The following is a 14,533-nucleotide window of genomic DNA, read 5'->3' as shown; positions in this document are numbered from 1 at the left end:
TTCTGTCATCGCTGTCATGTGTTTTGTCATTTCATTTTCCCCTTGACTCAAAATGTAATGGTGCCTACATGCAATCATCATGCTTCATTTCTTCTACTTCCCAACTGTGCTACCTTAATCCTATTGCTCCTTCATCTTAATGTATCCATATCCACCTCCATCTCTTCCTCCTCCTGCTTCGTGCTGGTGCAGTGTGTACTGGAGGAGAAGACTAGTCGGGAAGCAGAGCTGGGCAGGCTGAGGGAAAGAGCTCATCGTCTCTGGGAGGGACAAGCAGCCGGCAAGGGCTTCGTCCACCGTGTATCCCAGCTGTCAGCACAGTACCTAGCCCTCAGCAACTTAACCAAGGTAACACTGCCTCCACCCTGTATCCCCCTTTACTCTATCTGAACTTCTGTCTGAGAAAGGCTGCAGCATGCTGACATGTGCCTTGCTTGATTCATGTACTGTGTGAGCCTTTTGTCCAGCCATGTTGTTTATTGTTGTTCTCTGTTATTTGCTGTGTCATGCATTATTCCCCAGTCGTAGTCATGGTTGCTGCGATCAGCTTGCTTTTGGTAAAATAGTTAATCCAAAAGAGTCTCGGTATCCACAGTAATTTACCTGGGCACGGTAATCTATCTTTCTCCCCCTAAAGGTCCACGCCGCTGCACAAAACAAAAGGCCATGGCTGTGGAGCTTTCCTTTTATCCACTGGAGCACTTCTAAAATGTCAGAGCTGAAATGTGTCAGTGATTGAGAATCTAACCTTTTTTGATGTTCTCATTAGATTGGTTCCACTCTTATGATATAATTTGATACAGTGTAGAGCAAATCAGCATTCTCTTACCACAGGACAATGAGATTGCCCCAACGATGATGAATGAGATGTACACTTTGCCGGCTAGCTAGTGGAGTGCTATTTCTAGGTCCTCTTCCCTACCAGACATGGAAACAGGAATGGAATCATTTAAAATTGCCACTGGTAGATAGTTATTGTATCTCTGCCTCTCTTCACTCTACAGTTACACAAAAGATTTACGAGTGACGGGTGCTGTAATGTGGGGGTGGTATCGTCTCTAGAGGTGTCTGTAATTTCAAACGCAAACAGAAATATATGAAGACATTGTTGTTGTGCAACGGAAACAATTGTGTTCAACTCAGTACTAACCTGTCTCTCTCAACCATTATAAGGAGAGTGTGTTAACAGTGCTGTGCTCTGATCTCTAAAGGACAAGGCCTCCAGGATTGAACGTATTGTAGGAGAGCATCGTCTCTTCTCTCAAGGCCTTAAAGAGCTCCAGGATTGGGTGTGTGAAGCACAGAGGGTCCTCAAAACATGCATCTCCACCACCACTGACAAGGGTGTGCTAGAGGACCGGATGTTACAGCTGGAAGTAAGTAGGGACAAGATGGCTGTGGGATCCCATAAAGGAATACACCACAATTTATTAGAGATTTGGCTATTGGTTGATTTTACTGGACGACTGTCCATGCTTCCCCAGCAATTCTTTTCCTTCATTTTGTGCTGACATTTTCGGGAACTAGAATTATCTCAGAAGTGAGATAATCAGGTCTTGCTTAAGATGCTTAACTTAAAAGGTACATTTAAAAAAAAGACTGGTAGTTTTGGGTCCGATTTGAACCCCAAACACAAAATAAGTTAGTAGGGAAATCTGTCAGTAACTAGACAAAGAGGAATAATTAATTTAGGTTTTAGGGTAGTGCATCAGACCAAATGATGCCCCAGGAACTTTGCTGGGAATACAACCATGTGGAGAACATTCTTATAATTGTGTGGAAACAGAAATAAGCACATTTATTTCATACTCCAGGCAGATATTTTCAGTCTGTCCCTTCACCTCTGTCTGTAGGCCTTACTGGCTGCTCGTCAGGAGAGGGAGATCCAGCTAAAGATGCTTCTGACGCGGGGAGAAGCCGTCCAGAGGAACACTTCAGCTGAGGGGGTCCCAGTAATTCGCAAACAGATCCAGGACCTCAAAGACTCATGGGACTTCTTGCTTTCTGCCTCCATTCAGTGCAAAAGGTTGTGATCATGAACCGATCAATCTGTCAATCAGTTGATAAATGGGACTGGGAATTGTCTAGTTTAACTTGATGGATTTCAGTTGGTTAAAAGGTTACAGGGATAATTATATTTAAATGTATGTCTTTTTGTGAAGCGTTTGTTCACTGTCTGTTAACTTTATAATGTTGATGTAACAGCCAGCTGGAGGGTGCATTGTCTCAATGGACCAGCTATCAGGAAGACGTGGGTCAGTTTGTGATGTGGATGGACCGGGTGGAGGAGACACTCAGCTGCTCTGACAGACAGTACTCTGAGATGAGAGACAAGACCGCCAACCTGGGAAAGACCAAGGTATCACATCACAGCTAAAAAGCCAGAATAGGTTTAGTAAACTTATTTGTACTTACTTAAACTCGACAAATCATACACTAAGTAATTAAGCATGTGAAACTGTATGGCCTGTTTCTTGCTATTTTTGAAATAACTTTCTTTTACAGAATAGCTGCCATGTTTTTTCTATTTTCTCCCAGATTTTTAACATCTCCTTTTTTAGTTACCTACTCTTAACTTATGCAGTTACATACATGCATTACCGAGAGCCTCCCAGTGGGGTTAGATGTACTACACTGACTGTGTGCATGCGTTTCATTCCAGCTTCTCTATGAAGAAGTACTGAGTCACAGCAGTCCTTTGGACACCATTGCCACAAAGGGGTCCAATATGGCGGAACACTACACTACCAAGCAGGAGGTGCAGCAGCTGCAGTGTAGATACAACACCCTCAAAGAAAAGACCAAGGTACTTAGAGATGTGTAACTTTTTTCTCTACAGGCATAATAATAATAATAATACAGTACACTAAAGTGTGCTGCTCAGATATCATGTTAACATGTTGTTCCAGTTGTTCCGTTTCAAACAGTCAGTCCAATGCTCTTGGGATATTGAATACATACACACCCTTCTTTCCAGTAATATCTCCAAATGTTTGTTTACAGAATGCGGTCAGTAAGGCCAAGGGGCTGGTGCTGGTCCATCAGGAATATCAAAGGGGGTTACATGTGTTTGAGGACTGGCTGGAGCAGGAACAGGCAACTCTGGCTGCGTTGTCCCATCCAGAGGGAAACGTGGATACCCTAGAGAAGACACTGCAACAGCTACAGGTATTGATACTGAGGAGTGTTTTGCATAATGTAAATGTCATAAACAGAGAGTGTTCATAGTACCAGTGTTCACACATACACACAACTGACATCACAGCCTGGCTCGAGGCTAAAACAGGCCTCGGACACCCCGCACTTTTAGAATCCAAACCACTTCTAAACTCTTCAGTCACATAGTTTCTTTGTTCTTCCCTTTTTATTTACCATACAGCTCCTGCAGGAATGCTGTTCAAATGGCCAGTCTTTGCTCTCCTCTGTGCTGACCAGCAGAGAGAGAGTAATCCCCTGGGGTATACCTCAGATTGAGGACAGAGTGCTGGACACTGCTCAGCAGGAGTGGGGGGCCTACCAGGGCCGTCTGGGGGAGACTCAGACCCAGCTGAGCTCCACACTGACCAGACTGAGGCAGATAGGTCAAAGGTTCCTGAGCCTGGCCCAGTGGCTGGAGGAGATGGAGAAGGTGGCAAACATCAGAAGTCATCGGCGGTCAGACAGAGGCACCAAGGAGACTCAGCTGAAGAAACTCACGGTCAGAGAAAGATATGCGATTTTATTCAAGTGTCATTGATTTAAATCTCATAAGGAAGACAGCACATTATTACATTAACATCAATGTACTGTTACTGCATCTGAAACACACATTTTCATTCTGAATTATTTCTTATTTCTTTACTCATTATCCCCCCCTGTAACATATATATATCTCTGGTATGTACATACAGTAACACATATCTCCAGTCAGCAGACACCTGGTTATACTGTAGCCAACACAGTTTAAACTCTTAGTTGCAAAGAGCTACTTTAATCCTTTCAAAGAGCTTTTTAATTTAAACAAATCAAAACTCAGCCACAATAATATTCAGGCAAATACTAAGATTGTGTCTTGTGCATCCCAGGGCCTTGCTCTACAATAAATCCCACTTTTACACTCCACTCACAACATGCATTTGACAGAAAACAGCAGGGAGCTGAATATTTCCCGACGGGGTTACCTCCCTTTGGAGCAGGTTTCCTGCCAGTGTCAGAATGTCAGACAGTCCCAGTGTTTTCCCTCCCTGCATTTAGAGACACACACACACGCACACACACACACACACACACGCGCGCACACACACACACACACACACACACACACACACACCCCTTGGTCCCATATGTTGTTTGTGATGTCAACAGCTATTTCTTCTTTCTCCTTTCACCCCTGTGAATTGTGTCTATGTATTATAAATTATGTGTTATAAATTATTTATAAAACAATTAAATCATTAATATTGTATTTTTCTAGCATTAAGTAAATTATATATTTCCCTTTTGAACAGTGGTGTCTTGAGGCAGTGCTTGCACGGCAGGGAGAAGTCGATGGCCTTTCCTCTTTGGCCCAACAGGTTCTGGAGGAAACTTACATCAGTAGTCGTGTCAGCGTTACTGCCACCCAGCTCACTGCCCGCTACCATTCCCTGCTGCTCAACATACAGGTTAAGCACTCTCTATTGTCTGCGGTTCAATGATTCATATATCATATCTTTAGTTTCACAGATGTCTGTCCTTAGTATAGTGTTCATGTTGAACAATATCTTAATTGTGAATGAATATTGGGGTTTAAAAGCCTCTGCTGGCAGGAAGTCCGGACACATCCAATACCTAATTTCCTGTCCACCAGAAGATGTAGCCGGAAGGTACCTACTTGTCATTACGAGTTAAGAATAGCAAAACATAAGGCCTTAATGGACTGGGTATTGTTTTAATCCCTTTTGTGTTATACTGTCGCAATGGTAGATAAAGAAAATGTGAAGCTGTGTGTATTGCCATTGGGCTCTCTGCCCGCAGTGGGCTTCTCACACGTCCTTATCTCTCACCGTGGAATTGGCTCCAGTGAGAATTTAGACTTTGTTTCTGTAACACCCCATTGAAGTAGCTTTGAGAGTGATGCCTGTGAGCCCAGCCTGTGTTGCTTTGTATACTCAGATCCAGCCTCTCTAGTTGACTGCTCCTCTAGGGGAGACTAAAGGAAAATCAATGGGGCTCCTCTGGTCTGTGGCTAAGGCCGTAATTAAACGCTACAGAAGGCAATCTCACACTTGGCACCAGGAGTGGAAAAGCTTTGCCTGCACTTCATTGATTTTTACACCTTCAGTAACACATCTGAGTTTTTGTGTGCGTGTCTCTCCCCTTACTTTGTTTCCCTGTCTCTGTTATACCCACACCCCTTCCTTCCTCTCTCAAAATTGACTAAAGTATGCATATACTTACATTCATGCCGGTACATACATATGCAGACACTTGACATCCCGCTCATACCAAAGATGCCTGTAATTATACTGTGTGAAGTGGGGGCCATATGGGCTTGAGGTGGAAAGCTGTTACCTCCGTCTAGTCGGAAAAGGTGTGCACTCAGCAATATCTGCTAATTGGAGCTTCTCGCAACACCACAGGATTTGAAAGTTGAGTGAATAATGTGTCAAACCTGCAAGAAACCCTCTCCATCCTCATGGCGCTGTTGACTCAAAATCTCAATCAAGTGGATAATGTGTCAAAAACATAGAAAAACCTCTCCACTTTGTAGTGAAGCTATTGACATTCTGCAGATGAATGGGGTGTGTGTGGAGGGGAGGGGGGGGCAGATCTCTTCTGTTTTGATGGTTGATCAGAGAGCTTTTGGTCCTTAGTGGCCAAGGTAAGACAGCTGAGGCACATCTCATAGCTTAAAAGAAAGAGATACAGACCATGTTTCCTGAATTGTTCTGACCAAATACAGTCTGAAGAGTCTTTACAACAATTCTAACCTTAAAAACAACAAAAGGGCAGCAGTTGTTAAAGTGAGTATTATTCACCTTCAAACTTAATTAAATATATTGTAAATATGGTAGTGTAGCACTAACACCTAGTTAATCGCCACGGTAAACAAAAACAAAAATCTGAATATATTGAGCCAAACTTTCTATTAAATGTCATTAACTGTAGCTATTGAGTCTTGTGATGTTCAGCCACATGGACAAAACCCAGCCTGAAATTTGGTGTTCATTACACATTTTATTTATAGTCAATTGCTCATATTATAGTCAACAAAAACGTAAAGTGAGTTTTAATGTCATATGATGAGCTTAATGTTTTTTAAGGGTATAGGAAGTATGAAGCGATCTGTACAATAATACAAAAAATGGTATTGCTATATTTGAATAAATAAATAAATATATATATTTGTTAAACTTAACTTCCTCCAATCATTTTTCAGGACACCATCAAGCAGCTTCAGGAGGAGCTGAAGAGCATCGAAGAGGCTGAGAATCTTTGCACGTCCTTCACTGACTGGTTTGGCTCCACTAAGAAGAGCTTCACAGCATTAACCGACACTTCTGAACCTCTTGACCGGGTCGCCATGGAGAAGAAGATGAAAAAACTAGAGGTATAGATTTATTTACCACAATCTGTGCTGTACTTGTGTGCTTACATGGTTTCACAGTCACAGCTCTGAATCTAAATGTGTCAGGAAGGCATTTAGATACAAGGTGCAGTGTGGCACTTAATACACCTCCATGAACAGGTTGCAATAAATCAGCTCAGGCGTTAGATATTACTATGGAAAACTGATGAGTTAGCAAGCCTCCTGTTTGTAGTGGAGAATTTGAGCACAAACTCATATGAGTCCAATTTCCAAGCCAGCAAAAAATGTCCTTGTGCGATCTTTTTTCTGCCAAGTGATATCCAAAACCTGTTACAGTGTACAGATTTCTTTGGCAGCTACAATATGCCAGTAAAATATGCATGAAGGTTTCAAACCATTCAGTGTATAAAATGTGGATATAGCTGTACAAACTCACTGTAGTGGCATAATTGTAAAAGTTTGTCTTTTTGACAAATGGATATTAGAGGAACGCAGCCCTGCTCAAACATGTACAGACCGCAATAAAAAGAAAATCAACATCGTTTGGCATAGATCGAGAGGATTGCATGAGTATGTGTGTATCGATCCGCTCTTTATGAAGACAAAGGGGGTGCCGCTTTAGAGGAAGCGTGGTAGCAGAGAGAGACCTCCCACTGTGAAGTAGAGGATGAAGAAGCGCCAGTGTCAGGAGCCTGCTGGCACAGACACTGTAATTGATGCAGTGCCCTTACCACTTCACATCTCACACACACACACATTTCTCTCCTCTTTCACTCGCTTCATATCACAAGATCCCTTCCAAAGTACTAACAAGCTGCAGCAAACCTTCTAACCCATGATTCCTCTGTGATTTCACACATTTTTCCACTGCCTTTTTTATGTATCACTACATCCCATGTCTCTTTGTCTTCCTTACGCACACACACTCACACACACACACACACACACACAGACATTCACAATACATCATCTGGTGTGGGCTTTGCAGTAATCCCTGTCTGGATCGATGCTCTGTCTCTGCATCGGGACTGAAGACATGCTTGTCACCACATGAGTCCTTCCAGCACTGCAGATAATACGCGAGTGCTCCATCACTTACTCATTCTCTCGTAGTGAGAGCTACAGGGCTTTTCAGTGAACTGCGATGATTATGCATTGACACAAAGACCAGTACTCAATAGCTGTGTCATGGGCCATTAGTTGGATGTAGACTTCATTTGATTCTGAGTTGTAACTGTAAAAGTAGGAGTAATACAGTAGGAGAGTTGGCCCCAGTTATCTATAAATGTGCTGTAACTTCATTAAGAGCTCTGAAAAGTTTTGTGATAATGTACCTATGTAAGAGGAATGTATTTCAGAAGACACACATTTCCCCTTGAACTAGGGAATTTCAGTAGTTTCTTGAAATTTAAATAATACAATTCCTCACATTTTACACTTTTCCCAAATCTGTCCCCATGCAGTGCATCTTCATCTTTTCATTTTGTTATATATTAAAACAAAATTATTCAGTAGTTTTTCCCCTTGAGTCCTCTTATATGCATCCTCCATTCGCTGGTTCCTTAACAAAATTGAATACAGGGCAATATGCAAAAATAATGCAAAAAAAGAAACTGGTTTCTCCTGCTCCTAGTTAAGCCCTCACTCCCCTCCCACTTCCTCCGCCCTCACTCCCTTCCTCTGCCATATTTTTTATTTTACTGACATTTCATAAATGTTAAAGGGCATTTCCCCCCAAGATTTCAGCATGTACAGAATACAATATGATGCTTCTGTGATGCAGTTTTCTGCAGTCCATAAATTCAAAGCAGAGAAACAATTACAGCAGAACTAACTGCTGCTCACAGGACATTGCACACCTTATTAATATCTCACCTGTGTTAGTAAAAAATGTAACTGATGAACATAGTTGTCAGTGGCACAGATCTATTGTAGTAGATAATGGAGCCTGAGAACCGATGCAGAATGAGAAAAAACAGTGTTCATCATTGACACCTGACACCGGGTGCACAAGACACTTGACATAGATAATTGGGGCTGACATGGTACAAGACAGCTACAGAATAAAGGGCACACTGTGTTCAGGACCTCATATATAATGTCCACTAGACTGAACTGTCTACTGTATCAAAGTATTAGTACAACTCAATGAGGTTGTACTTCAGCTGTCCTTCAGTGTGTAAGAAATATTATTTTGTCCTTGCTGGAACATGCTGAACTAAAATGTGAGCATATAAAAAATAAAGATCATTCAGAGATTTTGATGGTTCCTCAGAAAGTCTTGGATATAAAATGTACAATTTGGACCAATTCAGGAAAACTAGTAATGAAATGCTAATCTTGCAAGTTTGATTCAACATGACAACCTGACTCGATGCCAGGTGTGCAAAGGCAGCAGATGTTTTAATGTGAGGTGCAGGTAATGAGTCATACAGTACATAACAACATCTACTGCAAATGGAAATTACCGTAGACTTCCTTGTTTTATCTTGCATGTCCAATCACACAGCATTGTATGTAATTGAGATATAATGAGTGTCACCTATGAAGGTCCTGAAGTAGGCACATCATTGACTGGAAGGACACTTCTTATAAGCAGCAAACATGAACGTGCACAGACACAGGTCTTATTATATTACGTTATCAGCAGCAGTAGCTGGAGGTCTGGGGTTATTGCAGTGTGACGCTTCTCTCTACTCAAGCAATAATAGACTGATAATGAAAGCTAGATGGCGTCCCATCGAGTGGAGGTCTGTGTGTGGTGTGTTGTGTTTGCCCTGGAAACCCCCGCAGCTACTGCTGCCTGTTAAGGGTCCATATAATTGGGTACTCCTTTTATATTATTCACTGTGGTTTCACCACAACATGACTTCCAAGTCTTCTCCACATCTCACCATGCAGGTGTCAGCCTACCTGATGGCTTCAAAGCCTTTCAAACATAATGCCAGGCTGGTCTGGGTGACTGAGGCAGCAGTGGAAGTGAAGGACAAAGAAATAATTGATACTGTGTTTGAATGTTAACCTCAAAGTCAATAAACACTATGATAGAAGGATCCCCTCCAGAACAGAGAAGAAGTATTTTTTTCTTTAAGTGAGCAGTGTGTAAAATGCCTTTGTTGAAGGTAATTAAGTATAAAGCAACAATGATAATACTGTAGCAGCAGCCTTGATGAGTTGTATTTCTGCTTTCTCTTTCACCTAGACTCTCCAGTCTGAGCTCCAACGCGGTCACTGTTTCCTGAAATCCCTGAGGGAGCGGGCAGAGCGGGCAGCAGGCTTCCTGGACGAGGCTAGAGCTGAGATTTTAGGAGGGGAGGTAGAGGCTCGTCTTGCCCAGCTGGAGGAGCTCTCAGGTGGGCTGAGGCAAGAGCACAGCTTTCTACAGCGGGCGTTACTGCTAGCTAAGGAGTTTCAGGACCGATACAAGGCTCAGGCCCAGTGGCTGGTGGAGACCAGGGCTTTGCTCAAATCCCCTCTGGAGCCCAAGGCTGAACTGTACCAACGGAGAGCACTGTTGGCTAAATATAAGGTATAGCAACAACTATGTCATTTCTCAAACAAACTGTATTTGAATTTAAATCATGTGTATATTATGTACATTTGCACATTTGTGGGTCCAAATGGCAGCAAGATCTTACTGAATATTATTAGCTTAATGGTCCACATGAGTGTCCTTGCTTGTCTTAATGCATTAACTCCAACATTGGATATGCTTTTCACAACTGCAGAGCTCTTTCCTGTGCATCCCATTGCTTTTTAAAGTGATGTGTGCTATTGAAAATTGACACTAAAGTAGAACCCATTTGTAGTAAATTAGCAAAAAAATGCAAAAGAAGTTACTAATACGACAATAGTAACACCACATAACGAACTCCCATTGTTGAAGATGGTCTCAACTTAATATAAGATGAAACGAAAATACGTGTTGACTGTGTCCCCAGACTCTGCTGCAGATGGTTCAGTCCCATGATGAATCCATCAGGTCAGTGGTGGAGAAAGGAGATGCTCTTCTGGCCTCTGTGCACTACCCCTCCATCAGAGACAAAATGAACAGGATGCAAAAGGACTACACTGAACTCTGTCATACTGCCACGGTGAGAACTTGTGCTCACATGACAGTAGTTTTGATACACAGAGAGGAACACAAATAATGACTCTTTTCATGCAGGAGACTTGCAGATGAGTTCAGGCAAACACAAATATAGGACATGTAGTTCTGCTTCAGGAAGGTGGTTGTAATACTTTGTTGCAAATGCTGTTTCTAATCAGTATAATTTGTCTGTGTATACTCACATTTTGTGAATTATGCGGGCCAGGCCCATGTGGAGAATCTGGAAGGCCAGGTGAAGGAACAGGAAGTTTACCACAACGAGCTCCAGGAAGTGGAGCGCTGGCTGCTCCAGATGTCCAGCAGAATGGTGACTCCTGATCCCACTGTGGGTGGCAGCCTGGAGGCAGCCACTCAACAGCTGTCCAGGCACAAGGTGAACAATCACATCTCTGGATCTTTAGCTGTTGTTTGGAGAGTTTGTAGCGTATGGTAGAGCTTGAGCAATTAGCCTTGATTAGACAGCAAAAGTGCTCACTTGCACCTACTAGGAAACTTCAAATATTCAGACTGACGTCGTTGTGATAACTGCTATCTAACTGTTGCTGTTATTATATTGTATAAACAATCCTTTACATCTAGTAAAACTTGCTTCCATAGCTGCATTTTTTTTTAAACTTTTATTAGAACATGTCACTTGACAGTGAGTCCCACATAGTATGTCATACAACACTACATACGATTACAACCACCATACAAAAAAAAAACGAAACACAAAAAAATATATATATATGTAATACAAGTGTATCATTTTGACCAATAGATTGTGACAGGTGACCATCTTGCAAAGTAAATGTCCATCCGGAGTCGTAGACTTGCAGTTAAACTTTCCATACAATTCACAGCCTGGAGCCTCTGGGCCCACTGGTCCACCGTAGGTGGGAGGGGCCTGAGCCAGTTAACTGTGATCATTTTGTGTGCAATTAACATTATAGCTCTTATTATATACAGTTTGTTTTTCCCTAGCCCCCTTGTAGGTGTAGTTCCCAAAATCAGCTGTTGTGGGTCGATCGAACTGTCTAAGTTCAAGATCTCACTTATCTCCCTCTTTACTTCCTCCCAGAACTTCTGCAATTTAGGGCAATCCCAGAAAATGTGAGAAAAGTCTCCTATTAGGCCACAACCTCTCCATCAGAGAGGGGAATACTTCTTGTCATATTTAGATATTACTAAGGGTGTTTTAAAATATCTCATCCTTAGCTTCCAACTAAATTATCTCCAGGTTGGACTACTTAAACATTTGTGCCAATACAACCAAGAGCATTCCCAATCCTCATCTGCAATAATGAGGTTAGCCTCTAATTCCCATTTACCTTTTATATCCAGTGTGTCAATAGATGTATCCATGTGAATTCTACTGTATAAACAGGATATTATATGTTTTGTTTGGATTCGATACTCAGCTATCCCCACCCAGTACTCCTCAAAATTGCCTGGTATGTTTTTAATTTTGTCCCAATCCTTGTGTGTGGTCAAATAGTGTCGAAGTTGGAAATATCGTAATAGATCCTTGGCTTCAATACCATACTTTGCTTGAAGTTGTGCGAAAGCCCTGAGAGTCATTCCTACAAATAATTGATTTATTGTGGTCAAACCCTTCTCCGCCCATTTACTAACACCACTGTCTAATATAGCAGGCAGAAAATCACAAAGAGCAGCTACTTTTTGTTGCCCTAGATACAGATAATGAGAGGTTTAATACCTGTCTAACTTTCTTCCAAACCTTTAATGTATACTTAACCCATTCATTTTGTATTTTTAGTTTACGCAATGCATAGCTGCATTTTGTAGCAACATTACTTAAGATTTTCTTCAGCTATTGACATGCAATGTTTGTTTTCTTGTCCTAATTAACTGAGCTACTGTCACTCAAATGTTCTTTGTTTTTAAAGTTCATCCATTTAGTCCTGTCTAATATTATAAGACATTGTTGTTTGCTATCAGTCTGCTCTGACCTCCTGCGTCATTGACAAGTGGAAAGACTTATTCTGTAATCTCTCCACTGGAGACTCTTTCATACATGATTCTACTTTGGTACTTTGTTCTCCACAGGCCATCATGGAGGAAATAGCGGGCTTTGAGGATCGCTTGGCAGGCCTAAAGAAGCGAGGAGACCACCTGGTACAAGGCTGCAGTGACCGCGTGCAGAGCAGGCTGAGACAGCAGGTCCAGGCGCACCATCAAGGCACCAGAGACAGCTACTCAGCCATCTGTAGCACAGCACAGAGAGTGAGTGAGGAGGAGGAGATGGAAAGAGGCAGGGAGGGGATGCAGTCAGAAGAGGAGGAGGGAGGGATGGGAAGCTGAGAGTACTTTGTCTTTGAAGTAGTGAAATGGTTCTCACATATTTATAATGTAAGACATATTGAACTTATTGGTGCATTGGATACATGCACATTTGCTTATGCATCAATGGATGTGAACACACATACATGCACAGCCACACAGTTCTACATATCGGTGCTATTAATATTCCAACAGCCTAGGCATCCACTTAATCCTTACCCATTCTGACACGTAAACCCATTTCTCAAGACAGCCCTTGCCTGCCAGGGTAGAGGGCAGGACCAATTAAGGCTGCCAAAGTGGAGCTCAACAGCAGCCATACTCAGACAGACCCCACCAGCCAAAATCACTGACTCAATCTACCCATATTAATCTCCGCATATCCCCTGTCAAGTCCACTTTTTCATGACTGAGCCAAAAGTGGTCACACACCACTATTCAGTAGCTCTGGCGAGCCCTCTAATCCAGGCCCACTCTGTCATTTTGGCAACCTCTACTCTGTCATCATAGCTCACCTCCCAAGACACCACCTTTACCAGCACTCGCACATCCAATCTGGCATTGTGTGATCCAGCCACACTTTACCACTACGCTGCTGGCTTCTCGACAACTGTTACGATGGCTGCCAACTGTGTCCCAGCACAACACAGCTCTAATATCCTGCCTGCCACTTGCCACCATGCCAACCTTCAAGCCTTTGCCAAATACACCGGGCCATCAGCCAATACATGCCCCCCTTCTTTCCCTTTTTTCGGGCTCTCATATTAACACTGTCAATCAGAACTTGCTGTTTCGCGCTCTCCTGGAGGGTATGGACGCCTCTGCATTCAACACCTGTTAAATACAACACTGCATAACTGCCTACTTGTTCAGGTTACAGAATGTAATGCATCTTTATGTTTGACCATACTATACTGACTTCAAAGCTATGCGTCAAGCTGTTTTTACCTACAGCATTTATGCTTTCTTTCACTTTATATTTATATATAAAACATGTTGTTCTCCCGCCAATTTTTCATTGCCTAATTTCATATGTAATGCACTGAAATATATATGTTTGTGTCTTATAGGTGTATCAGAGTCTGGACCATGAGTTACAGAGACATGTGAGTCTCCAAGACACACTGTTGCAGTGCCAGACCTGGTTAACTTCTGTCTCAGAGGAACCAGAACCTCCTGCACATCCTCCTCTCAGCCTGGAGGAGGCGCTACAGCAGGTATAACATTGCTTGCCTTGATTTCTTTTTAACATGTTGTTTCCCCCTGAAATTATGAATTGCTAAGTTAATAGTATTCATATAAATGGCTGCCATTTACAAACTCATAGACAGTTTGCTTCATTGCATTTTCTTTTGGATGGGGACTGAATTGAGGGCAATGCTGTGTTGCAGATTGTCCTGAAGGGATAATATGATGAATCAATAAAACCATAGGATCATTAACCGACTCTTTCTCGACAGGTGAAGCAGGAACGAGCTCTCCAGGAACAGGCCAGCACTTACCTCCAGCTTGTGTGCTCAATATGTGACTTGTCCGAGCTGAAGGTCAGGGGGACCGCAGCAGCTATCCAGCAGGTCAAACTGCAGGTC

General features: G+C 42.4%; 1 protein-coding gene across 1 annotated transcript in view; it reads left to right on the top strand.

Annotated features, from left to right (window-relative positions):
- syne1a (spectrin repeat containing, nuclear envelope 1a) overlaps window positions 1-14,533 on the top strand; it is a 79,443-nt gene that overhangs the window by 16,524 nt on the left and 48,386 nt on the right. Inside the window, exons 16-30 of the mRNA XM_034527046.1 lie at window positions 193-348; window positions 1,212-1,376; window positions 1,854-2,026; window positions 2,206-2,359; window positions 2,663-2,806; window positions 3,004-3,168; window positions 3,380-3,697; window positions 4,488-4,643; window positions 6,401-6,571; window positions 9,753-10,079; window positions 10,492-10,644; window positions 10,867-11,034; window positions 12,711-12,887; window positions 14,015-14,161; window positions 14,405-14,530. Coding sequence (XP_034382937.1) covers window positions 193-348; window positions 1,212-1,376; window positions 1,854-2,026; window positions 2,206-2,359; window positions 2,663-2,806; window positions 3,004-3,168; window positions 3,380-3,697; window positions 4,488-4,643; window positions 6,401-6,571; window positions 9,753-10,079; window positions 10,492-10,644; window positions 10,867-11,034; window positions 12,711-12,887; window positions 14,015-14,161; window positions 14,405-14,530 — 2,700 coding nt within the window. The remainder of the gene's footprint in view (window positions 1-192; window positions 349-1,211; window positions 1,377-1,853; window positions 2,027-2,205; window positions 2,360-2,662; window positions 2,807-3,003; window positions 3,169-3,379; window positions 3,698-4,487; window positions 4,644-6,400; window positions 6,572-9,752; window positions 10,080-10,491; window positions 10,645-10,866; window positions 11,035-12,710; window positions 12,888-14,014; window positions 14,162-14,404; window positions 14,531-14,533) is intronic.

This window comes from Cyclopterus lumpus, chromosome 24 (assembly GCF_009769545.1).
Source record: "Cyclopterus lumpus isolate fCycLum1 chromosome 24, fCycLum1.pri, whole genome shotgun sequence".
NCBI classification, from domain to species: domain Eukaryota; kingdom Metazoa; phylum Chordata; class Actinopteri; order Perciformes; family Cyclopteridae; genus Cyclopterus; species Cyclopterus lumpus.
This window is presented reverse-complemented; position numbering and strand designations above follow the sequence as displayed.